Raw genomic sequence first — 25,810 nt, 5'->3', positions numbered from 1 at the left:
AGGTGATAAAAAAAAAGAAAAAAAAAAATCACTCCACTGAGATAGCCAGTTGCCTTGTCTTCTGCTCATGTTTGATATGGTGCTAAGTTGCTTCTACTGTAGTTATCAAGGCACTATTAACACAGAATAAATGACTCCTCCTATATTGTGCTGCTTCACTCAGAGCAGTTAAGTTCTGATAAAAAAACCCCAAACTATCTTTATAATGTAATGTCAATGAGCTAGATTACATAAAATGTTGTCTGAAATTTAATATGAAGGCTTGATTAAATACTGCAAGTCCAACTGAAACATTGCTTTATGAATATAGATCCATAACTTATGGAATGTCTGCTAAGTGATGTAATTTTCAGAGCTACAACCTTTAGACAGGTGAAACATTGGTTACACAGGAAAAAAAAGACATTAGATGTATTTATCCTTGCTAGCATCTGAGACATTATTTCAGTCCTTGTGTGCTGGCACTTTTCACATTGGCTCTGAAGGGCATTTGGAGGCAAGTTGGAGCCAAGCAGTGCTGATCACCTTGCCTTGCAAAGCCCGAGCTTGCTTTTTATTAGGATCATCCACAGTATTCAGGGTTTATATAATAAACTCTGATCTTATCTTCAGGTAATCCAAACTGTGCTCTAGGAGTTAGGACAAAACAATACGAAGTTGAGAAGACTAAAAGCAGGTTTATGGGGAATTTATAGGCTTGAATTCATTGCATTCAGAAATGGTGAAGGTTAAACAGCAGCACAACTGTCCCAGATGTGCACATATACTTTTTAGTCTGTTTCAAATTTTTGAGAAGGATTTCTAGGTTGTCACACTTTCACCTGTTAATGATTCCATTTTTGAATCCAGCTTAGTATTTTGGTTTTCATGGAGTACAGCAGCATATTTTTAATAAAATATTTTCCTATTGCTTTCACACTTAAGTGGAAGGTATGCCTACTCTCCAGCTTACAAGACTATAATAGTGCTGTCTCTATGTAAATTTATGTGACATGTGCTCTAGAAAATTGCTTAAAAAATGAATGATATTTCTACAGTTTACTGTTTTTCACTTTAAGTATGTTTTCTGACAATATGTCTCCTATTAATCATTTAAGCAAAAGTAGTATGTTAAAGGAGCCATTCAGAGGCAAGAACCCATGGTTCATTTAGTGCTCTCTGAAAAAATTCCTTATTGATTGACATCCTCTGTGGTTATGTGATGTAATATTTATAATATGTCACAGAGCCATACATCAAAACAAGCATGTCCCTTGTTTCATTTCCATGCAAAAATGTTGATTTCAGAGAGGTCAAGGTAGTTTTAGGTCACATAGTGGTAAACCACTATGTCAGAGTGTGAAGGGATTCTATTTATATATTTGCTGGAAACTACAACATTGCTTCCAATTTCTTTCCCTTTTATGTTCTTTTCCATATAAACTAGGTTGATTGAAGTACTTTTAAGGAAGAAGAATGGGCTTCTAATTAGTTGAATAATTTATGGTTCTGCTGCTATAATGAAAGTTTCCTGATCTTTTTCCATTATTATTTGTTGCATTATATGAAAGGTATTTGCTAGACAGCATTAGATTCAAAACCCAAACCCATGGCTCGATCAATCCATCTATCTGCCCATATTTGGGAGAATGTATATCATCTACATGATGGAACTGATTACAAGTACTCTTCTAATTTTACTCTGAGTGGCTAATTCTTAGTTTTCAATAAGGATTCTGAAGCATCTTGAACACAACTTCTGTCTTCCAGTTTCAGCATTTTTTAATGGCTTGAAATAAACTTTTTTCCCCCTAAGATTATTTTTTTTAAGAAATTTATCAGAAACCATCAAAAGATTACCTTCATGTGAAGTTGAATTATGTAAAAACTTGAATTATGCAAACATTGTGCTTCTCCATAACTTCAACTGGCTTTGTTTGTTTTGTTCTGAATGGGAACTTCTTGTAAGTTTTTGTAGTGACCATTGGAACCAGAGCTTCATTTTTCATTGAGCTTTAATTTTGTTCCTACTGAGTTCAATTAGAGTTCAGGGTATTTAATTCCTCAACCAGAAAGAGAAAGGTGCTAGAAATCAAAGCTTTACTTCATCTTCTAATTCCAAGAAACTGAAAAGATCTGTTAACCCCCCCAAAATCTTGATGTTAAAAAATGTGGAAAATAATTATTTAAAAAATCCAAGGTCCAGTAATTTACAATGATCATAAAAACAGAGGTTAAAAGTAATATTATTTACCTTAAAATAATTAGGTTTTATCAAAAATACTTGGAAAATATACAAAATTATGCTCTTGGTCAAGAAATTATGATCTGGTTCTTCAGGTGATCCATTGATTTACCATTTCTATCATTTTATTACTAGAGCTCTTTTCTAATCTTACATTAAAACTACATTTTATACTGAAACATTATTCTGGGTTTTTTTTCTCAAAGTAGTTGAAGCTTTCTGTGTTTGGGTGTTAACATTTTGTAAAGGTATATTTTGGGCAAGCAAAAGCAGAATATCTAATATGTAATGGTGATAGGAAAATTTAAAAGCTTTTGGCTACAATATGAAGCAAGAAACACAGAAAAATAGCTTGCAAAACAGTGTCCTCTAAAATAGCCTGGTCTCCAATCTCTGCTTTGAAGATTGCAGGAAAACAAAGGTCATGACCCAGAGATCAAAGTAGCAGAAGTCAACACAGTAATTGCTGGTTGCTTCTGTTGTACTCACAGTTGGTCAGTCCTGTGGGTGTATTGTTTGCAGAGAAAACTTCAAACGTGGTGTTAGTGAACTGTGAAAAATCATCTGGGTCACAATGTATTACAAAGCATTTGTGAATCCTGCAGGTGACCTCACCTATTTTCATTAAAGCGATATGATTGTGAAGAATTCATGCCATGTGTGAAGTTTTCAGTGGTTGTTCATTCTTCTTTGCTCCTTATTGACATTTCCTGGAATGATGCATTCATTAAATGCTGTTGACATGGAAACAAGGGCAAGTGGAAACAAATGCTGGAGTTTATTTTAAATTAGCTTACAAGTACATGTACTAGATATCCTATCTTTGGCTGGGGGAGCAAATATTGATAACCTTATGAAGTCCTCTTAAGATATAACAGCAAGAAAGGAAGTGCATGTGTTTTGTATGGATTAACTTTTCAAGCTAAATCAGCTATTCCTATCCCACAGTTTTGATTGTGAGAAATTATGGGTCTCCTAGCATTTTCAGTGTTCTTGCAGTCTTTTGTTTTACTGTGGTTTTGTTTAATTTCTTTTTTTTAATTGCTGCAGAATTTGCTTTTCTATTCTAAATAGTCTTGTATTTGTGATATAAATATTTATGTTCAATAAGCAGTAGTAGGCTAGAAGTCCTCACTCGGTAATGAAAATAATGCTAATATATAATGATGAGTACCAGTGAATTTACTGTTGAGGCTCTCTTTAAGCAGGAGGGATTGAAGTCTATGGTTATTCTGTATATGCTCTTTATGAACTTAATTAGATGATTAGTGTATTCCCTTACATCTGTATAATCTATGAACCTGTGCTACTTCAGTGTTTGAGTGAAGCCTCGTCATCTCACCAGTACCTGGAAGGAAAAGTGTGCTTGAAAGACCTCCAATGGCCACAGAAGGGCCATCACTAGCCACTGGAAGCGTTCATGAGCAAGAACAATTACCATGTTTTTGTTCAGCCAAATAAATTTATGTCCATAATGCCCAATTTATCTGTACTAACACAGTGAATCAAGTCGAAACTATAATTACTGTTACATGTATAGGGAAAGATTTTTCTAACTCACAGAGTTGTTTGCTACACTGAAGAAGAGAAGAGTATGTTAAAATACTGGGAGGCGGTGTGGATTTCTACGTGACTTGCAAGCCCCTCAGAATTATGTGGTCATCACCAAACAGTGCCAAGGCTGCTCAGGGTCTCATGTGATCCTCTAACATACCTCATGCCAACATCCTGCCTTCTCTTCTGGAAGATGCTGGTTTAAGTTTATGACCTATCTTCCTTATATGTGTTTTTAACATATGTTTTTGTTAGAGAGGAAATTCTGTAGCCAGCTATACGCTGTTTGAGGGTGCAGGAGAACATAGAGTTTATCACACTACTTCGCTGTCATAAACAGGTTTCAATTCTTCTCATTTCTTTTTTTTTTGTCTTTCGCAATTTAAATGCTGATCTAACTTAGCCAACTTCAGATTACTTATTTTTTCTAGTTTATAATAATGTAACTGAGAGCATAATCAGTCCTTCAAATTTTGAAGTAGGCATATTATTTATGTTCTGTGATTGTTAAGGAAAGGAAATATAATAGCACAGAAAATAGAAAAAAGGAAAGTAAACACTTTCTGAAACAGCATGTTGCAGGTATGATAGAGGTAGAGCTGGAGACTTCGGCATTCTTGTGGGCAAATATTTCTCAATTTTTCAAAGCACATTTTTTTATTTTAAAATTGAATATTGATCCATATAGTAGAGTTTTATGTTTCAGTATTTGTTAATTACAGTACAAACTAGAATACTATACAGAATCTACTTCTTACAATAGTCTTTCACTAAAGGTTCAGTGGAAGAGTTTGCAAATGTGCCTTTTTTTCCAATATCCTGGCAGGTCTGTATGAAGTCCTAAAATGATGCTTATTGCATGCAACCCATACAAAATTGGTAAATGAATTGTTAAACTTTATTGTAATTTTCACTAAATTAAGATGTAAATAACATGCAATTTTATATTCTGTAGTTGTTTTCCATATCTGAGTGGTCCTATTGCTATGATTAATACCTTTTATGAGCTTGTTTTCATGACACTTATGGCACCCACACCAAGAGTCAAGGTGGGGGAGATGATTCTGAACAAAAGAAGGTACAACTTTGCTTAAATAAATAATTTCTTTAATCCATTGTGAATTAGATCAGTTTACAGGCAATGATAAGTGGACCTATAAGCACCTTCCTCGCGTGTCTAATTTTTACTTTTCTCTCTTTGAATCTCACCTTTATCCTCAACACTGACGATAATAACCTTTTTTCACACCACAACAAAGGTGTTGAAACCCAGTAACAGCAGTTTCAGAACACATGAAGTACTGCTAAGTTTTCAAATTATTAAGAAAAAGAAAAGGGAAGGGGGAATAGGGAGACCCTCCTCCCCAACTTGTAATCAAAATAAACCTTTCTAAACTAAATGTAGAATCTAGATGGATCTTTCTTCATTAACCAGTATGCTTTTAACTAGTGATTTTACAAGTCTGAAACAGGTGCAATGTGTCATGCAATTTATGGGTCCCAGTGCCTGCCATAAAGTATTTTATGATGGCTGTGTTCTCTGTTATTAGTAGCTGTCTTTTTCTGCAGCCATTGGTGTTTGATAATAGTCTTAAAACACCCAAAATTACTTACCTGCAAGCAACATTCCATAGTCCCTGTTGACAGTTTGAATAAGTTTAGTGCCCTTTTGTTGTACTTTACCTTCAAAACAAACTGATTGAACCATCAATAGCTCCTGGAAGCTGACAGAGGCATGTCATCTGGTCTAACCCTCTGATAGTAGGTTATCTGTGGGAGTTAACCTCCCTGCATTGTTAACCGAAATGTTTTATGTACTATGCAACTTTAGGATACTGCTGTGATAACCTTAGTAACTAAGTCATACATCACAGTAAAGAGATTTTGTGCAACAAATAACCCTGGATTAAATTTACAAGGGTTGAATTGATATTGTAGAGTGTTCATTCCCAGGCTTTGGTAATCCTTTCTTGTATTTTTTATGGCAAACTTGTGTTGCATTTAGATTTAAGCTGCATCTTCATGTTTCTAGCTAAAACATATACAGGAAGCTTGCTATCTTTCTTCAGCCATTTAATATGAATGTATTGCATTATTTTCAAATAGCATAGATATCTTTTATCCCACATTTAGTAAAAAGAATATTAAAAAATGAGATTACAGTTTGAATCACCTTTTAAAATAATTAATTGCACATATACCTTCCTTCTACCAGTGGGATAATATTTATGGTACCTACTTTTTAGTATTTGCTCTGCTTAAGGAGTTCAAGTTTGAAAAAAAGAACCAACCCCAAACCTGTGACATGTGGAGTAGTTTGCTGTTTAATTTGTGTGGGTAGGGTTTTTTGGTTTTGTTTCTGGAATTGACAAGTACTAGTGCTAATTCTGTTTTTTGAAATGCAGTCAGGATGGCTTAAAAATACAAAAATACATTTGTATCAAGGAATGCTATTATAATTTTAAGCTCTTTTGAAATGATTGAGAGACTGACATTAGGGCTGTTATCCAAAGTCAGCATAGATGACAGTGCTGTCTTATTCTGTTGTCATTTTTGTTGCAGCCTGCTTTTCAATGGCATATTTCATTCCATCATTAAACATTTGCTGATTTTCTAATACCGATGTTTTCTTCACCTGAATATTCATCTTTTCTCACCCTACACTTAGTGGGTGTCTTTACTCATTTTTAGCTTCACTCTTCTTCACTCCTGACATATTGTTTCCTTCTGTACATGTCTTCATTTGAAAGAATCTGTTGTCATCAGAGCTTTTCTGCCAGTAATGCAAGATGGATAGCTTCTCCTCCAGTGAAAGATAAGGGCCAGCAAAATGCCAGGGAGGACTGCAAGGGCAGCCAGAGAAGTTGGAATGAGTCTGAGAATTTGTCTGTCTCAAAGGTCTGTAGCTGTTGTTTAAAAAAATTGTCTTAGGAGATGTTCTGTTTTGTGAAGTGACTTTTTTTCTTCTACCAATATAATTGAGAGCCATAGATTGAGGATTCACATTTCAATTGCCTGAGAATTTCAGAGCTGAGTATTGTCAGTTAAGTTGTTAACAATTTATGAAGGTGTTGCTTCAGAGGAATGGTGTACTTGATGGAAAGCTTTACTGCACCATTAAATTTTGCTTCGTTTTAGAAGGGGGAGCGTTACAGTAATTTTCACATGTTTATCTGGTTTTGACAACAGTATCATAAGATAAACTTTTACCTTTTGAAACATTTTTAGTGTTTTGATTTTTTTTTTCAAAATGTTATGCAGAGTTCTCTATTTCTTTTATTTCTTCCTCCCAGTGCCAGAGGGGATCAGTGTGATGAAGAGCTCTCTGACTGACTTGGGGTTTATGTAAAGCAGCTAGGCTGGGGAACATTATCATCACCTTTCTACCCCCTGCCAGGAAAAGTCTGATATTGCCCTCACTTTGCAGTGTCTGCTTCACATTTGGTTGACTAAATGCAAATGATTTGCACTTGAGGTGATTAGATATTTGGATTTGCCATGGTTGTGCCTTGCTTTGATTTTGCTCTGCCCTGTTCTTTCCCTGCTCAAGTGAGAAGCCAGTAGTATTTTTCTGGGACTAGAAAGCTGCTACCCTTCTAGTAGAAATGATAAATAGAATATAATACTGATGAATCCTAATAAGAACTTCGAATTCTTAAAATATATTTTTCATAAATAGTCTCTCCATGTGTGCTTCTGCACTTAATCCTGAGCCGAATCTGTATTCTGCAAGGCCACCTTGTCTCTCTGGTGGGATCAAGTTGGAATTCTCCTTCCAAATGCTGATCATTGTGTTTTTAGAAAAGTATAATAAAAAATTCAAAGAAGTGTTCAGAAATGGTAAGAATTCTTGCAGAGAACTTGGCTGGCAATTTCCCATGTCTCAGATTGATTTTCTCCCGCAGTGTGGGTTGGAATCTTTGGTATCACTCAAAATTCCTTTTCCCAAACAGGCACTGCAAAACAATTTTCAAGTTATTCTGTTCCTTGGTATGCTTTATACCTCACTCATATACAGAGAGAACATACATGTCCATGGTGATTATTGTGTTTGATCCACCAGTATAAATGGTTTTGGCTTCATTTGAGAGACTAAAGTAAGTATTATAACTTGCACATAAGCTACATTGCATGAAAAAGGTGAATACAGAAAGGAAACAAAGGCTCTTGTTATTTTTGGCTGTCATGTTTTTAGTTGTCGATTCTGTGAGTATGCTTTTGTGCATTACTGGATTTTAACTGTGTGTGTTTTGATATCTGTCAGATATTTTGTCCTGCACAAATTGACAAACCTGAAATTTCTCGATACTCGGAAAGTTACCAGGAGGGAGAGAGAGGAAGCCTTGATAAGAGGTGCCTTCATGAAAGTGGTTAAGCCCAAGGATGTGAAGGTAGGAGAGTAAATGAAAGTGGGAACAATTATATAATTCATTAACACTATTTTTAAATAACTCCAAGAGCCTGGCTGCATCTTTTGCTAAGGTAAAAAAAGAGGTGAAACCTTTCAAATGAAAGGATTGATAAATGTGGTCAGATGGGGGACAAAAGCCTTAGTAATTTTTCTGTGTTTTAATGTAGAATGTTACAGGTACCTGTCTAATGGGCTGTGGCTATGTTATCAAGTTTCTGGTTTCAACCTCTGTTTCACATAGCAAAGTAACTAATATGTGTCATGAGCTTAAAAGAATATTTTTACCCTGTCCAAGGAAATGTAAAAACTGTGTGGCATACTTTTGTGAAAGAATGCATTTTTTTTCTGGCAAGTTGTCCCCTGCCTTGTGTATTAAGCTTCTGTTGCAGAGCTCACACCTATGGTGTTTACTGGCTTTTATGAACTAGTTGATTCTAATTTTGTATGATGTTACTTAATGTGGTGTCCTACTAATAAACACTGACAGCATCAGTGAGACAGTTTCAGTAATCTGAGCATTTAATACAGCTCCCATGAACTCTGGGCATCCTGCTGAAGCAATCAGAATGAAAATGTGAATTCTCCACTTTGCCTTCTTTTTCCAGTGTTGATCAGTACTTGATAACAGCAATCTCTGGTGTGCTCAAAGTGCTTTAGTACTGCAGATCTTTCTTGAAATGCTGCTCAAGTTTTCAGTCTACTTGCTTTCTATTTGCTGCTTTTTCTCTAAAGTATACCATCAATAATTTATTGCAGATTTCCAATAATGCTGAATAATAATGTAGTGGTTATGGAAATGTACTGTTTGGTAGTGTAACAGTGTTGCAGGATAAATGCATTATCATGAGTACAATTGCAGTGTATTACAAATTAATTCAGACTGATTAATTTATAGCTACTAAAATGTTAACAGTTCTAATACAAACATTGCTTTGATATTTTGTTTGCCACTGCCTTTAGTTATTTCAGCTTCACATATGTAATGAATAGAATAAGTTATTTGTAAGCTGTGGTAGACATCCTATTCACAGCAAACCATCTTTGAATCTGGCCAAATGCAACAGCTGACTTGTGTTAGGTATAGCATATGTATGTCATCTTTTACAATTCTTCTTATCTAATCAGATTTTGGGTCTGGTGAAGTTTTAAAAAAAAATTATCTAACAGTTAGACATTTAAGAATCTACTCCATGAATTGCATCCGACTTAATAGTGTAAGAGAAAAAAAGTGTCTCTCAAGTTTGAAGTTATTTTCTGGATTAAACCTCTTTTTAAGTCAATAGCTAAGGGTAAATTACTTAACAAATTTAGGGATAACATCTTTAACTTTTATATCTACAATTGAACCTTTTGTATAGTTTTGAATTATTTACCCACTAAGTCTTATGGTAAACCATACATTTATTTCAGAAAATTTGCAGAAGGCTCCAATTTACTGTTGTTATTGTCATACTAAAGAGTTTTTTTCTTCTTTATAAATGGTTCAGTACAAATTACTGATGGTAAAATCATTGTAAATTATTTTTATGGCATGAATTAATGCTTCTTAAGGTGCTACAAAATTACCCTCATCATACAGTATTATATATGTATCACAGAAGTGGCTAATTTAAAATAAATATTAAATTTGATGCAGGTATTGTAAAGCACTCCAAATTGTTTAGAATTTGTGCTTATTTCCTAGGATATTCGTGGTTACAGTACACATGCTTGCAAACTCTTTTTATGTGTGAGAAGACTCATAGAATTTTCTCTGCATATATGCTTTGAAATGCAGCTAAGTGTGTGTACAGCTGTTGACAGCTCTGCCTGAAGACCACAGCCAGCAGCATTCCTCCATAAATCACAAAGATGATGTGCACAATAACTGTACTTTTGAGTTCTGTCATGTGTTATACATTGCATACATAATGGGTTTTTATTCTCTAGCCTTCCTATTTCCTGTGTTCTCTGTTCATCAGCTCCCCTCCCACATAGCTGTCAATATTTTTGACCAGCTTCAGCCAGATTTAACAGGCAGGTACTGGTAATATATTTTAAGCTTTCTGAAACTAGTTAGAGATTACACCGTGATCCAAACTCAGAGGAAGATTGCAGCATATCCAGTATTGATCATCAGAACAACTCCTTAATAAGTTGACGTAGTGATGTACAAGACCTTGATGATAATGAACTTCCCAATAATTTTTGGTTTTTTCCTTTCACCTAACGCAGCAGGCACCGTGTCAGCCTATGCTTACCAGGAATGGAGATGCAGTGATTAGTATTTATGTTGGTGGATGCCACATGAAAATCTTCTGCCAGATTTAGTAACAACAGTGGGCCTTTCAGACCTGCTTTTTCAGGAAAAAGCTCCTAAAAAGAGCAAACTAATAAAAAAATCCTAATTTACGTGGCTTTCCCCCCCCCCCCCATTATGATAAGTAGGAGATGGTGTGGCTTATTCAGCATAAAAAGCAGACTGATGATCTAAAGAGGCTGTGATGTGGGAAGTTGTTTTCATTTTAGTCTTGACATGAAATACTTGGGAGAGCAAAATACCCCACCAAGAAAAAAAATACACAAAATGAGAATAAAAGCAAGAAATTTCCATCTGACTAGTTTGTGTTTACTCAAATGCGAAAGTATCTAGCAATCACCAGTCATCACTGAGTCATAAATATTTTATTTTGTATAATTTTTTTTTTTACTTTCATTATTCCCTATTTTATTTAACAGAACACTACACTTTCTTGTGCTTTGCTTCATTTCATCTTTTGTTGGAAATGCATCTGTTTGTGATATGACTGTCTTATGGAAAGATACAATCATTTATTAGAAAACAGTTTAATGTTACAATGCAGTATTCCTTCTCGTGATGTAGGTGAGCTAAACTTCATTTTTGTGTTATGTTTATGTTTTCTTTTGTCAAAATATTGAACATTGTATCATGCCTGCTTTTAATAAAGACTGGGGAAGTCTGGCTGGGTAAGAGGCATTGAGCCAGATGAGGAAGCCTTGTTTAATGACCAGACCATGACCTCATTTCACTGGCATAAGTGTAGCTCAAAGTGGAAGATGCCTGTCCAGTGTGAAGTGTGTTTCTGGGCATGACAGCATTTCACATCAGAAAGACAGCTCAAGAATACGACAGTCAAAATTGCTTAATTGTGTCCCGGCTTTGTAATTATTCATCTGTGCTTCTACAAAGAGTAGAGTTGTCATTTCTTGACATAATTATTTAAAACTGTACCCCTCTTTGGTTTTTAGGTATATGAATTGTGCTTCCAACTGTTTCATTTTTCAAACTTAGGGATGCAAAGCAAATGTGATTTGAGAAAATATGTTAAGACTACACATTTTTACATTGCATATGATATAAATAAAATGAAATTATGGTGTATCAAAGCACATAATTTCATATTTTAAAGGTCTGTATTCATGATCATTTAATCTAGATGATAAAATGTGGATATATCCATTTAAGTGTGTTGCCATGAATAGATACATGCTGTCATAAGTCTCTTTAAATATAAACTTAATTATTTAATACTGGGTCAGTCTGCTTGCTTTTAGCAAATGCATATATTTCCCAATATTTCTCAACCCCTCTTCCCTTATTACATTTTTTAAGGTTAACATTTTCATCTGTTTTAGTTTTGATGGTGAAAAAAAGCAGATGGCTTTTGTTCACCAGTAACAGTTTTGTAGTTTATAGGGCCAAATCATTGGCAGGTATCCTTAGTTATACTTCCAATTAAGAAACTTAATATTAAATGGAGTTATTCTGCTTCCTTGCAGCTTTACCAAAAGCATCTTGTCCACTGGCTGTAAGGGAACTCTGTACAACAAAAAAAGGCATGGTATGGGTGGTTTGAATTTTTCAATATTTTTTCACTCTCAGATGCATTGTTTTCATCTCAAGTTATAATTATGAAACCTGACATAGCATTTGTTCTCCAAGGAACTAAGATGGAGACACTGAAGCAGAAAGGCAAGTCTAATATCTGCATTCCATGTAGTAAATGTCTGTGGTTCATGTCCACAGTGTTACTTGAAGTGTTATTTTATTACAATAGGAAGAGTAAATATTTAGGCAGTACCATTAAAGAAATAAGGTGAGATAAAATCTGCAGTGTTGCTTTCAGATCATTGGCAGTATTCTTATGTTTAAGCTCATAGGAAAAGCTCTGTATCAAAGTGAGCAGTGCTGATATATGCTTCTATTAAAGTCAGATGAGGCATAAGGAATGATTTTAGTAATTTGTGTCCCAAACTATTTAACAAGAATGATACTTCTCTTGAATAGATATGTTCTACCTGCTTCCATGAATATAGGCAATACATTTTTGCCAGTGTATCTCATGGACCTTTTTACACCCCTTCCCCAGATAGGAAAATGAGGCTGGTTTTAAAAAGTAAATGAAAGGAGACAGATAAAACTTTGGAGAACAACTGCATTACTCACAGTCTCCCTTTTTACCGCTGCCATTGTGTAGAGATCTTGATGTATGTATTTAGAGCATTTGAAGAACATGCAGAGTAAAGGACTTCTAAAGTGTTAAGAATCATTGTGTCAGTGAACTGCTAACTCCTAAGATACCTTTTTGAGAGACCTTCCACAGAAAAGGGTTTCTTATTGTCAGATCTGAAAATTTCACATACCAAGACAAAGACATGAAGGTAAGACTCCCATTTAGACTGTGTAAATAATATTTACTTTAAGGACATTGTAGCAGTCATGCATTCATCCATTATACTCTTTGGAAAGTTTAGGTATTTTAAACAGAAGTCCATAACGTGTTTGGTTCTTAAGCTGCTGTAATTCCAGCTGTCAAGAGGGAAGAATAGACATGTGTGGGTCATATGTGTATTAGGGCATGGAGAAAGACTCTTCTTCAGTGTTGTGTCTCACATTGATATTTCTTAAAAAACATCCTCATATGTTCTTTGGGCAGGTATTATGTGGACTACATTTCACTATCTTAATTCCTCTTAAAATTACAGAAGGCAGAAGGTGATGTCTCTTTCCTAAAATTCTTCTCTTAAAAAAAAGTATGATTGTCATGAAGCCCATGCCATTTTAGCCATTTATGTTCCCAATGCATCTTTCAGACAGGAAGGGGTGTTATTGCTGGAGCTCTGGCCTGAATCCAGTTCAGGTGATTACATTCTGCCTCTATGGATTTCTCTGCAGTCTCCATGTACTAAGGCATTCTTCTGCACCTTCTGCCCTAACCTCTTCTGTAATGTTGCAGTGTGGTAGTTAACCAGCTGCTACTCTGCACTCGAAATGTGTGCATCTTTCAGTAGTAGTGAGCAAATTATCCCTTTGTAAGACTTAAAATTTGTAAAGCACTTGAAAATTCTCAGATGGATGGCAAAAGGCACTGTATATAATTGATGCTTCCATTGAATTGAAGAAATTATTGTGACAAATTGTTTATTACCTCTGGGTATTTGATTTTTTACATTTTGTTTTGTTTTTTGGTGTTTTTTTAAATGTTCATTTGTGGGTTCAGTTATATGGAAGCTTCAATAATTACAAGCTGGCTTTTGTATTATCTACTCAGTCTCTTCAATAAAATGCCATTCAGCAGGATGTAACATCATGATATCTGACAGTAGGATCACGATTATCTTAGATTCTTAGTGGATCAATATGCCTAGAGTTTTATTTTATGAGGATTTTTTCTGTTTTTCTTTTGAAAATAGAAGCACTGCTGGAGAAGAGCTTCTTGTAATTGCTCTTTTCTAATACAATGGATCTCATAATCAGATGGCACCACTGTTAAGCACAGGAGTTGTTCATATGTTGAATTTTGTTAAAAAAGAAAAATGGATTTAATATGGCATTGTCAAAACTCTTGATCAGCTTTTGTCTACTCTTGTGTTCCTATAGGTGAGTTGTTTTTTTTTTCTTTTTTTTTTTTTTTCCTGGACCTTAAGACACGGTATGCCACAGGTACTCAGTCATTTTGGTGAGTTATTCCCATTGAAATAGTAGTAGTCTCAAGAATCATGGTTAGAATTTATGTCAATTTTTAGCCATGAAACAAAGGTCCAATTGTAATTTTTCTTTCTGGAAACTGTTTGTCATAGCAATATTTCTGGAAGAACAAATCAGTGGCAAACTATCACTACCACAGGATCTACCTGGAATTTGGCACATGTTTATGACTTGGAAAGAACTGTCCAGCTGATTTTATATTTATTGCTTGTTTTGGCTGTGGCTGGGTGTCCCACAGTTTTCACAGCAGGCTTGGCAGTGTATTTGTGTGCTGGGTTAAGATAAGGCCTGGCTTTGCTGATTCACTGACCCAGGAAAAGTTCCCCAGCTGTTAGAGATAAACGTGGTCGCAAGGGCCACTGCCAGTGAAGACAAAGATGATTTCTTGTTGTGATCTTCTCAGCAGCATATCTTGCAGCAAGGAACAACTAAAGAACCATGACGTCATCACATAAAAGGTGATGCAAATGCATCATATAGCATCTTATTGTGAAATGAATGCTAGGTTTTGGTTTTTTGGTGTTGCTGTAGTCAGATGGAGTCAGGACAGAAACTAAAGGAAAGGTAAAATGAATGCACTGATATTTCTAATCACTTTGGAAACAGTGCAAATGCCCAAAAATAGAAGTCTAGTGCCATTTTTGATACTCTCAATTGTACAGCAGACCCCTGCAGGGATGACAGCTAAGTATTTTACATAGGAGATGTTTTTTTGAAGCCACCATGGGAGACCAGGCATGGAAACTGTAGAGTGGCTAAAACAGCAGTAGAAACTTGTGTTTAAGCAGCTGAATCCTGCCTTTCCTGTTGTGCTAAAAGAGAGATTGTGTGCTTGAAATATTGGCAGGTCAAGAACACCAGAGCATTACAAAAAATAATCCTTCCCTTCACTAACATCAGCAAGAGTGTGGTCCAAGAGTCAGATAGGGCTGTGATGAGGTCATCTCCTAAAAGCTCAAGAATATCAGTCATTCTCTCTTCATTAATGACTAAGAACAGGACCATTTTAAAGCTGCTTTATGAGTTATTTCAGGAAAAAATATTAATAATTTGTTTTCAGAGAAGGGCTAATATTTCTTCCCTTGTCTCCACCCTTACCAGAAATGTATAGGCCAAAGGGCTATTTTGTAAAAAATCTTCAACTTTTTGCTTCTGAGTTTCTAAAACTGCTCCCTTTGTCAAAGAAAAAGGATGCAGCACAGTTTCATCTGCTCCCTTAAAAGCATATTGAAGTTAGAGATTCTGGTTCCAGTTCCTGTATTTTAACTGAAGTTGATGATAATATTTTGTGATTTTGTCCATCTTGCAGACAATGGACCTGGCATAAAATCTTTAAGATTTGGTGACTTAGGTCATGGATCTGTGTTTCAGGGGAAAATCAGGAGTTCTTTGGGGGAATAAAAAACTAAAAAATATTTGTGACTGAGGACTGGTCTTCTCTTTGAAGCAATTAGTGAGATTATAAAACTTTTGTAGGAAACGGTTGCCCTAATTTATCTTATTCATCCTAAAAAATGTTCATAGGAAAACATAAAAATAGTATTTAACTCTGTAATTAGAAATGTGTCGAAAAATAAATAAGGAAAATATCATTTACTCTTTAATAATTACATCCCTTTGAATCCTGTTCTGTGAATTATCTGTTTTAGAGGTGGGTTTTCTTGAGACTTTAGCAGACAAGGAATTTGTGCTTATGCATTTAATTTTCAAATGTATATAAGGCATGCTTCAGTTGTAATGTATTAAATGTCTTTACATCAAGGAACCTAGTAAAGGCATGTGCATTGTCCCAAAAATGATCCATTTCTCTTTCAGCCTTGGTGGGGCTCCAAAACCTTAATAATTCTTTCATGTAAAAGAACCTGTGGGATATTTACTTAATGATTAAATTACTGTTGCCTTTGTGATGCTAACTTATGAGCTTGAAGCAGGAGATGAAATTTTTTCCTGCATCAGTACAGCAAATTATGCTATGTATCTTATTCTGGTAAATTTCATTAAGAAATGTATCATTTGGGTTAAAATAAGGGGTAAATTCAGGACTGAGAAATTAAGACTCTTTTTTCTTCACACATTATAAGACTAAACATACAACTTTGCTCATGTAACAGTTACAAACAGTTCACTGTGTAGGCCAAATGCTCTCTAATGCAGTAAAATTAAGAAATAATATGCTTTGAAAGTGATTTATGAGTGTGGTTAAACTGCCAGATTTACAAAGAAATAGTTCAGATCTTGGGAAGCCTCAGGAGTCACGTCAAAAATGAATTTGACCATGATTTAAACTGCTACTTTTCTTACATGACATTTAATATGTGTACTTTGGAGGCCCATATGTCTTTAATAAAATAGCATTAAGTTTTAAATATGATATGAATGCAGTTAGTTTCTAAATTCATAACCTTTTCCACAACTCCAAAATGCTAACCAATAAGGGAGTCACACATGCAATAAAACATAAACCTTAGAAAATAGTTTTTTATTAGAACGGTTAGACATTTGGCAGCTGAGTTGTAATGTAATAAATACGTGCAGCCAATGTGGGTTTATCAGTCTTTGTTTACACTGGAAGCAACTGGGACCAGACAACTAATTATAACTGAGGAGCAAAGGTCATGAAAAGAATATTTTGTCCAGTGAATCTGTGCTTGCTAGGCAAGCCCTATAATGCTAAGAAAAGTAATGTATTAAAGAGAAACACTAAAGCATGCTTCCCTTCCCAGTTGAGTTTGTCAGAGAATATAATGTTTATTAGAGAGTCATATACTTGAAGACTGTTCTGAAGTGCTAAGTGCTTCAAAAATCATGAAAATATAGACATGGAAAAAAAATTTACACAATTTAAAAAGGATTTAAATGTTCAGCAAATGGTGGCCAAAAGAGTTCAGTGTTTCATGAAAACAGCCAAATGGGAGTCCTGTCTATGCTGAAGTTAGTAACAATAAAATAATGTTATAATATTTTCAGGGGTTTTTTTGTGTAATTTGAGGTGTTCTACTAATATTGTTAAAATAATGTATTTTGACATTATTTTCTGAAACAGAAGCTAGCCCACAGCAAAACCAGCTTTCTAGGTAGCTTGAGGTTTTACTCAGAACAGAAAATTCAGGTTTGCTTTTTGAGTTTCTCTATTTATTCAACATGTATAAAACAATACTGCAAGTCTGTTCACGTTTTCTAGGTAGTCTTTTCTAAAGAAGGGTATTGAAATAGTGAGAGAGGTGTGAAAAGACAGATTTTTTTGTGTACTCTGAAGTGTGTGGGAGGTGGGGCATAAAGTCTTGATTGTGATATAGTTTTTCCTTTAAAATGCTTTTAGTGATTTGATTTCTGGTTAGTGTGGCTCTAGAAAAATGACAAAAACAAAATTAAAAACGTCTGCTTTGAGATGTATTGCAAAGTATATATTCAAATGCTAATCTCTATTCCTCCAGAATTATGGGTCCCCTAGAGCATCCAGAAAATTATTAACAGCATGTAATCCAGTTTGAATGCATCTTTGCTCTGTTAGCCAAATCTTTACATAATACAAATCATTCTACCTATAAAAGCACAAATATGTTATTGTTCTCAACAGGCAATTTAATGCAGCTATAGGGAGGAGAATAAGAGAAAAGAAGATTACAAGCTAGCTGATCATGCTTTTATTTCTCTTAAATCTCTCAGCATTTCTCTGTGGTTGTACTTGTTTAAAGATTGTACACAACTGTGCTGTCTATATGATTTGGAAAGCAAATCAGCCTAAATATGAAGTTTCAATGGGTGTAGTTTTTAGGGGATTTGATACATTTATCTCAAATATACATTTTTCCCCAGAAGCAGTGCTGAACCTGTAATCTTTTTTCATATAATTCTTTAGAAGACTCCACTTTTGGTGTAGAGAGCTCAGTTATATTTGCCACCCAGTTGTGCAGCTTTAGCTGTAGAATAGCTATTAAAGTTAATTATTTTCTGGAGGGTTTTCTCAAAAGGACTATTCATGTGAATACATACAGAAAGCATATGAGCAAGGAAGAAACCAATTTTATTGAAATAATACACTGCTATCTCCAGTCATGCTGTGGAGTCAGGATCCTGCTCCAGTGGAATTATGCAAATGTTACAAAGTTTAGCTCACAGTTCTTGTAAGAAGGAAAGTGGGTCCACTCTGGCATATGTGTGCAAATTGGTTTTTTATTGTTATGTTAAATTGTTTAATGTTTATGGGTTTTTAAAATTTTTTTATGTATTACTCCTTGCATTATTTTGCCACCTGACTCTTGCTTGTGACTCTCACAGTAAAGTTTGGCATCTATATGATAATAATTCTTTTGCTCTTTTGTGTTGCTTTATTTTTCACTAAGCACATGCCATTATGTTATACATCTACTACTTAATCACCAATGATTGGATATTTATGTAAAATGTTTAGATATGAGTAAGCAGTCAGGCTATTATTATTATTAATTGCATATAGATAATAAATGACAAATGTTTGCTTTAAATTGAAAGGTGAAGGCACTAACACAAGAGAAATCTGTCTAGGAAGAAGGATGGAGAGGCAGTGAATGTTCCTATTCTTCCTATTTTCATCAAGCCCATCAAGCGTGAACTGGAAGAAACTGTACATAATTCAGTAGGAAAAAATATAATTTCTGAGTTTGAAATAGGGTGTCACCTGCATGTTTGCAGTTAGCTACAGGTCTAGTCCTTTGAATTGTTGAACATAAAGCATAAAATGTATTTGCTGCGGAGTCTTAGGGTTGTTCTTGGAGAACTTCCTCACTTTACATGCATTTTGGCAGGAGTTTTGTGCTTTCTTTCATATTGCATATTGAGAAGAGAAAACTAACAGGTCACAATAGTAATCCAATGCCCCAGGGCTGCTCAAATTTTTAACTATCTTGCTTTTGTATAATGCCTTCCAGCTTTTTCCCTTTCTCTTATGTGATAATTTTTCATATCTTTATGGTCTGAGTAAGACTCTACAGGGCTATTTCTTCTAAATAAAAAGTCTAAGATATTTTGTGCAAATTTGAAAGATGGAATGCTCTAATAGGCCAGGCAAAAGCACTGTGTGTGTAACACCAAATTTTTCTTTCACATGGAGAAAACCTTCGAATCCACTTTTATGTCTGTTGAGGAGGTTCTGAAGGAGTAGTTGCTGTGTGAGCAGTAGAAAGAAATGTAGATCTGTGCCATTTGAAGTGGTCATTCCAAAGCAGAACACATTGAAATGTCTGCATGTGTTGTTCTAGTTTCAAAGCAACCAAACAATCACTTTATAGATATACACAAGTGCTGCATTGGCAAGATTTTCTGCAGCAGCTATACAGGTAATAACCTGAGAGGAATACTTTGGGTTTTATTGTTTATCTCTGATGGTAGAGAACTTGTACAGGATAAGAAAATAATTCATATTGTTAGTAGAAAAATGTCTTTAAATTGAGCTCATGTACCAGGCCAGCATGGTGCATGATTTCTCAGAAAAGAGCACACCTAACTTTCTGGGAAGCATTGCTGCAAGGCCATTGGCAGTTGCAAAGTAAGGAAAGAAAAAAATAGAATGAATTTTATTTTCCTGATTTATTTTTGAACATGAAACTAGGTATGTTATTTTTCATAACAAATTTTGATTTAAAGGCAACAGCAACACAGCTTTTTGGGTCTTTTTCTGCCCCATATGTTTACCAGTTTCTCTGGAGAGAACTTCTGAAGACTTGTTGTTTATGTGAAGCGCTCTTTAGCTGTGCTCTTTCCTCCACCTCCCTGCAAGCAGAAATGAATAGATATGTTGTTGGTAGAGAACTTACTTGCTTTGTCCTCTTGAGGTCATATTTTGGCAAGTGGGAAGTCTATTTTTTGATTTGATAAACCCCTAGTGGAATATGGTTTGGCTTGTGAAACTGCTGTACACAGAGCCAGTGGTTGTCTTGTCCTTTATAGCCTGGTCTTCCACCTTCTGCCCAGAATTCAGGGGAAACCAACAATCACTGGCTGAGGCAGTGTCACATGAGAACTGCTGAAAATTTATGGAGCTCTAATTAAACCTCAAATGCACTAATTCAAGCCCTATAAATCTTGTGTAATACTGGTGCAGTTCAGTTAACATGAGGGCTGATGTGGTCTGGGAGAACAAGGCAGATGCCTGATATTCTCTGCAGTTTTGCAGCTGGGAAGCAGTTATGTTGCAACCTAGGCTGTCCAGTGATCCCAAAGATAGTTCATAGATGTTAATTTAAAGTTTACTTTCAGTCAGGGGATGTTGAAATGTTGTGTGCAGATAAACCAGCTATTACAAATTTGAAAAGTCAGATTTTTTTGTTTTTTGGCTTCCGTTGCTGGGGAAAAGGTTTGGCTGAAGATTTTGCCTATACTACAGTTACCTGAAAGTGTGAATAGGTTTTTCCAATCCATGTATCAGTAACAACAATGAAAACATTGTTTTTTTTCCAATCAATGTATCAGTAACAACAATGAAAACACTGCATTATCAGGGCAACTGTTTAGATGGATGCATGATATATCCATTCTGTGTGGCAGAAAATAATATACTTTCATATGCTTTCCTAAAGAAATAGATTAATCAAATGCTAATATGCCATGTAAATTGAAAATTGTAGCTACTTAATCTCAAGATGGAGAAGAGATTAAACTGATGGTGTATCATTTTTTAATCTGTAATATTATCATGGTGGAGTAGTTTTAGTCGGTAGAAACTTGCTGTAATAAGAATAAAATAAATAATTTACTTATCCTCATGACTGCACTTCTTGGCCTAGGCTGAAGGGCCACCCCTTTCTATCTGTAGTAAAATCATGCCTGTGATGCAGTGGCTAGAAACAATTTACATTATCAGCAGAGCCAGGATTTTGTGCTTTCTCCTCTACACTACTCAAAGAAATACTTATTTTTCTGATGTAACTTGTTTTGCAGAAGGAGTTTTTTTGAAGGGACTATGGAATGTGTATTTGGCTTACATGTAGGCTTTCAGTGCTGATTCTTCTCCATCCAGAAACAAGTTAGAAAAATAGCACAATCACTTTTTGCTGTGTTAGGGCCATAGTAAAGCCTGGCTACCAAGAAAAGCAGATGGGCCAGGTAAAATGAAAATCTTGAACTCATGAGACAGGCTGCGAGCATAAGATATCACAATTGGAGGATTGGTAGCACGGCCCTGATGTGAATCTTGTGTGCAGATTCAGACATATGTTTGTGTGCTATTTCCAGCCCTCCAGGATTTGAGAAGGCTTTTTGAAGGCTAAGAGCTTCGTTGTCTTTACAAAACCTTCTCTTTCTCTGGGTTCTGTGTATGTTGAGAAGTCTTTTAAAGCCCTATGTCAGATTTGCTCTTCGTGTGAAGTCTTTATAAATATTTATATAGCCCTACTGAGGAAGAGTCAATCCATTAGACTGCTTTAGGCTAAGATTAGCACTTCTGAAGCCTATTTAACCAGATACGAGTTTACTTTATTTAATAACATTAAAGAGATAGTAAAAGAAAGCTTCTTTATCAGATAATGGTAAGATCCATGAAACAGGTTTATTAATGTCTAACTATCAAATTATGCTTGCCTCAAAATTCATGGAAGTAGCATAGTAATTGCCTATTTGATTTCAGGCAGATTAACATGCTTGTTAATGTTGAAGCTGTTTCCAGTGTGTGCAAGGCCCTTGATGAGGTCAGCAGCCAGCCCTGCTTTCTTAATTCACACCCAATGGAGCAGTGCTGGTTTCAGATTGTGTGGCAGCTGATGATGACTTTTTTTTTTCTTTTTCCTTCTGACATATTTTATGTTGCTCATGAAGAAGCATCTTGTGATTCATACTTGAATCATACAGATCAATGTACCAATACTTGCCACAGGCAACTTGCACATGTAGAAGTGAAGTGAAACAGCATCAAGGTAGGTGTTGGGCTGCTAGTGGTGCAACACAGGCTGAAGATTTCCTGTCTTACTGTTAACTTCTAGGGGAAAAAAAGGTATTTTTTGATATTTTTGGTAACATTGGAAACACTGGAAACAAATCTCCCAGGCAGAAGCATAACTTTATGGTTATTTTTGCAGACCTCTATAAAGGGTAAGTATATTTTGAGTTTACTCAATTTGCCACATAAAAGACATCAGTCATAGCATGCGTGGATGTCTATTTATAGTAACCATCCAACCACATACCTCTGAAGCAACCATTTCCTTTAATTTATATATATTTATTATCCCTGAATCTCTGGTATGTTTTCAGAATTCTCTTGGCAGTAATGTGAGAGTTCTGTAGCTCCTGAAACCATTATATTGTCATATTTTATATGTACCCATGAGTTGAGGATTATACAATCAAGAAAACTGTAGTTGCTATTTCTTTGTTCTCTTTCCACACGCCCTTCCTTCACTCTAGACTAACATCTAGAATGTGTTAGTCCTAAATTCCTTCTATATCACTCAGAGAAAGAGATTTTGAGAGGCAATTGTATCAAGGAGAATCTTAATTCCTTCTAATTACTGCCTCTGAAGTAAGAAGTGATGAATGCAGTTCCTCAGTTCACAGCCCAGCCACTCCCACCACACAAATTGGACTTTTTTGTTTCTTTTGAACAAAGGTATTCAAATCTCCCTTTCTGTCTCTATTTCTCTACCCATCCCTGCTTCCAAAGTAGGGCAGATGGATTCTCATAAATGGATTTGGAAAAATCTTCAAGATGATGGCAGAATAACATGATTAAAGTACTTTTGTGGTGCAAGAAAATGCAGTAATACTGTAACATTTTCTTTGCAGTCCAAACAGTTTAGGTTAGTTTGCCTTCTGCTGTGTTTTTCCCCCTGCCACAGTCTCTAGAAAAAATGAAGACTGTATTAGAAGGGCTTATATTTTAACTTTTTCTCTGTTTATTGTGCTTGTTGCAGCCCTATAAGTATGAATGCTGTAGACTGTCTCAATTACACACATTTGACTTTTTTTTTAAATAAACCTTCTGCAAAAGATCTGGAGCCACTAACTGCAAGTCCTATAATTGACTCCTCTTTTAATTCTCTTTGAGTTGTCTTCTGTAACTGCACTTTTTTTCCTCTTTTTCATTAAAGTTCCTCTAATTAAGGTCATTACAGGAAGTAGACTTGAAGTAGCAAATGTAGGATTTTAACTTTAAATTTGTTTTGCTTAATTTCACTTTTCTGAACACCTTTAAAGTTGGTTCAGTACAGTCATAACTTCAAGTTCTTCCAAATGAAAAAAGTAAATTTTATTTCTCTAATTCTCTCTCTTTTTAAGTGACTAAAATATGGTAATTTGCTTTGTAAAGAGGACATCTGCTGAGTTTTGTCACCTTAGATCTGCACTTTGGTTGCTAATGAGTAGAACTGCAGCACTTGCCCTTGAAAAGTGAAAACAGGATGCAAGTGTGGAGAGAAGGTGACTGGCAAAATCTGAATAGTAAGCTCACTATCCTTTTTTCTTAAAACAGCATGCCTATAAGATACTTTGAGCAGCAATAATAGAGGAAAAGTTGTAAAAACCCAAGAAAAACATAGAAAATGAGTGGTTGAGTATTAACTGAATTAGAGGAAGCTAGAAGTGTAAACTAGTCTGGATTTGTTTCTCTTATGGCATCAGAGAAGTTGCAAAAATTGAAGATAAGGCCAACGTTTCCATTACTGAGCAGCTGCACAGAAGGAAAGCCCTCACTAAACCTTCTGAGCACAATCCAGTTAAAGCAGCCTCATGCTTCCTGAGCACTTTAACAATTAAAACACACCCATTAACACACATTTATGAAACTCAGGGACTTTTGTGTGTTGTAAATCAATAAATACCACTTCAGTTAGCAAATTCTGTCTCTTGAAGAACAATGTCCCTGGGTGACTACAACTGCTTGTGCCTGTTTTAAAGTACTTTTGGGTGAATTTAATCCTATCTAGTAGTTCCACTTAAATCTAGCATTTCTGTGTAAGTCTTATCAAAAGTGAACACATTTTTAATAGAAACGCTGTAAGTGTTGTGTTTTATCACTGTATTTGTCTGACTATTAAGAAAGATGAAAGTTTTACATACCATCCCAAAGATAACAAGAGGTCACACGGCAAGCCCCACATCTACAGATTAGTTGCCTCTGAAGATCTGAGTCATGTTTTTCATATAAATCATGTGGAATGGTCCATTATGAACACCTTGTAAAACTCAAAAGGCTTTATGATTGTTAATAGCCTCTGTGGTAGAGATTTATGGGCTAATTGGAGGCAAAATATGTTGCAGTGTGGGCTAAGAGAATGTGTTATCCTATCTGCATAAATAATAGTGTGTTATTGGTTGTGCACTTCAGGAAAGCAAGTGGAATGTGTATTACCTTGTGTCTTCCAATGAGACTTAACATTTCAACTTCTACTTATGACTTAAATCAACCTGGTTAAGGACAAAATTTAAAGTTGAATCATGCATTAATTTTTTTCCCCTTCATGTAATCCATCACTGTACTAACCTATGAACTAAATGTAAGTTGTAACACTTGTAATCAGTCTGTAACTGCAATTTATTCAATTGAAGACCATCTTATTAGTGTAAAAATAGTTTCAAGAGACATTTTTATAATGACTGTGATAAAACTTTGATGTATCCTAAAATGTGTGCAATGTAAGACATTTATAATAGCCCCAAGTGTAATATTAACACAGCCTTTTAATGCATGTAAAAAGAGATCAGTTAGTTTTGATTATATTACCCAATATAGGTTTGATTCTCTTTTGGAGTTAAAGCATTGCTTGCTGGTTCTAAACGTCAAAATTATTGGAATTTGAAGACAGGTAAATGAAGTCCCTGTTTTTGAGACTGCCCTGTACTGAGCAGGTACAAAGAGGCAAAAAGGAGTTTCTTGGTTCCTACATGGCCAGTGTCACTTCAGGCATGCATGGATGTTGATTTCTGAAGTGTGTTGTATTGAGATCTTGCACACTAGAGATCTGGTTATAAATTCCAAATGATAAATCAAGAGATAAATGGATAGATATCCCATCACTCTCTGTGGATTCTTGAATATAATGGGAGTTTCAGCATTTTTCTTTATTTTTAGTTTTAATTTGTTATTTAAATATATTAAAATTTTGCCATTGTAAAGACAGGAATTTAAATTCTCAAAACAGCTGAATGGAGCATTTATGACTGGCTTTCATAGAAAGCTTCTCCAAATTATGTGAAATTATGGGAAAGAATATTATCACTTTCCCATAAAAGTTTTTCTCATAGTTGTGTGTTTATCTGTGGAAAATTTTAAAAAACTTTATGGAATTTATTTTTAAGATTCAAAGTTTCTTTAAAGTCTTCAAATTTTAAGAATTAAAGCCTCTCCTGCCCTTCATTAAACGTAAAGGCCTTAATGTACATTTACATTACTGAGAAATGGTTTTTCACTTGGCATGACATTATTGCATGAGTGTTTCTTTTTAATCCTTTGAATGTCATACTTTTCCTAAACCTTCTTATCTCCCACAAATTCTTTTGTCAAAGAATTTCCCTAACTTTGCTTTATTCTACGTTTTTCTATGGTTATGTTGCATTAAAGTAACCAAGAACAAATTTCCTTGTCTTTCTAGGAAATCTATCTGTGTTTGATAAACCAGTAATTGCAGGTCATTATTTCTTCTGTGTAAGGTGATGAAATAATTCA

General features: G+C 35.1%; 1 protein-coding gene across 30 annotated transcripts in view; it reads left to right on the top strand.

Moving 5' to 3' along the window:
* Nucleotides 1-25,810, top strand: part of LRMDA (leucine rich melanocyte differentiation associated) — a 630,413-nt gene that overhangs the window by 376,327 nt on the left and 228,276 nt on the right. For 26 of the 30 annotated variants that reach the window (XR_010367261.1, XR_010367263.1, XR_010367262.1 and 23 more), the window contains one exon: nucleotides 8,043-8,169. Coding sequence is in view for 26 of the 30 variants with exons in the window: in XM_064430379.1 (XP_064286449.1) it covers nucleotides 8,043-8,169 (127 nt within the window). In the remaining 4 variants the exon portion in view is untranslated. The other 4 variants (XM_064430401.1, XM_064430398.1, XM_064430392.1 and 1 more) reach the window with 4 other exon arrangements.

Source organism: Passer domesticus, chromosome 8 (genome assembly GCF_036417665.1).
Source record: "Passer domesticus isolate bPasDom1 chromosome 8, bPasDom1.hap1, whole genome shotgun sequence".
Lineage (NCBI taxonomy): Eukaryota > Metazoa > Chordata > Aves > Passeriformes > Passeridae > Passer > Passer domesticus.
This window is presented reverse-complemented; position numbering and strand designations above follow the sequence as displayed.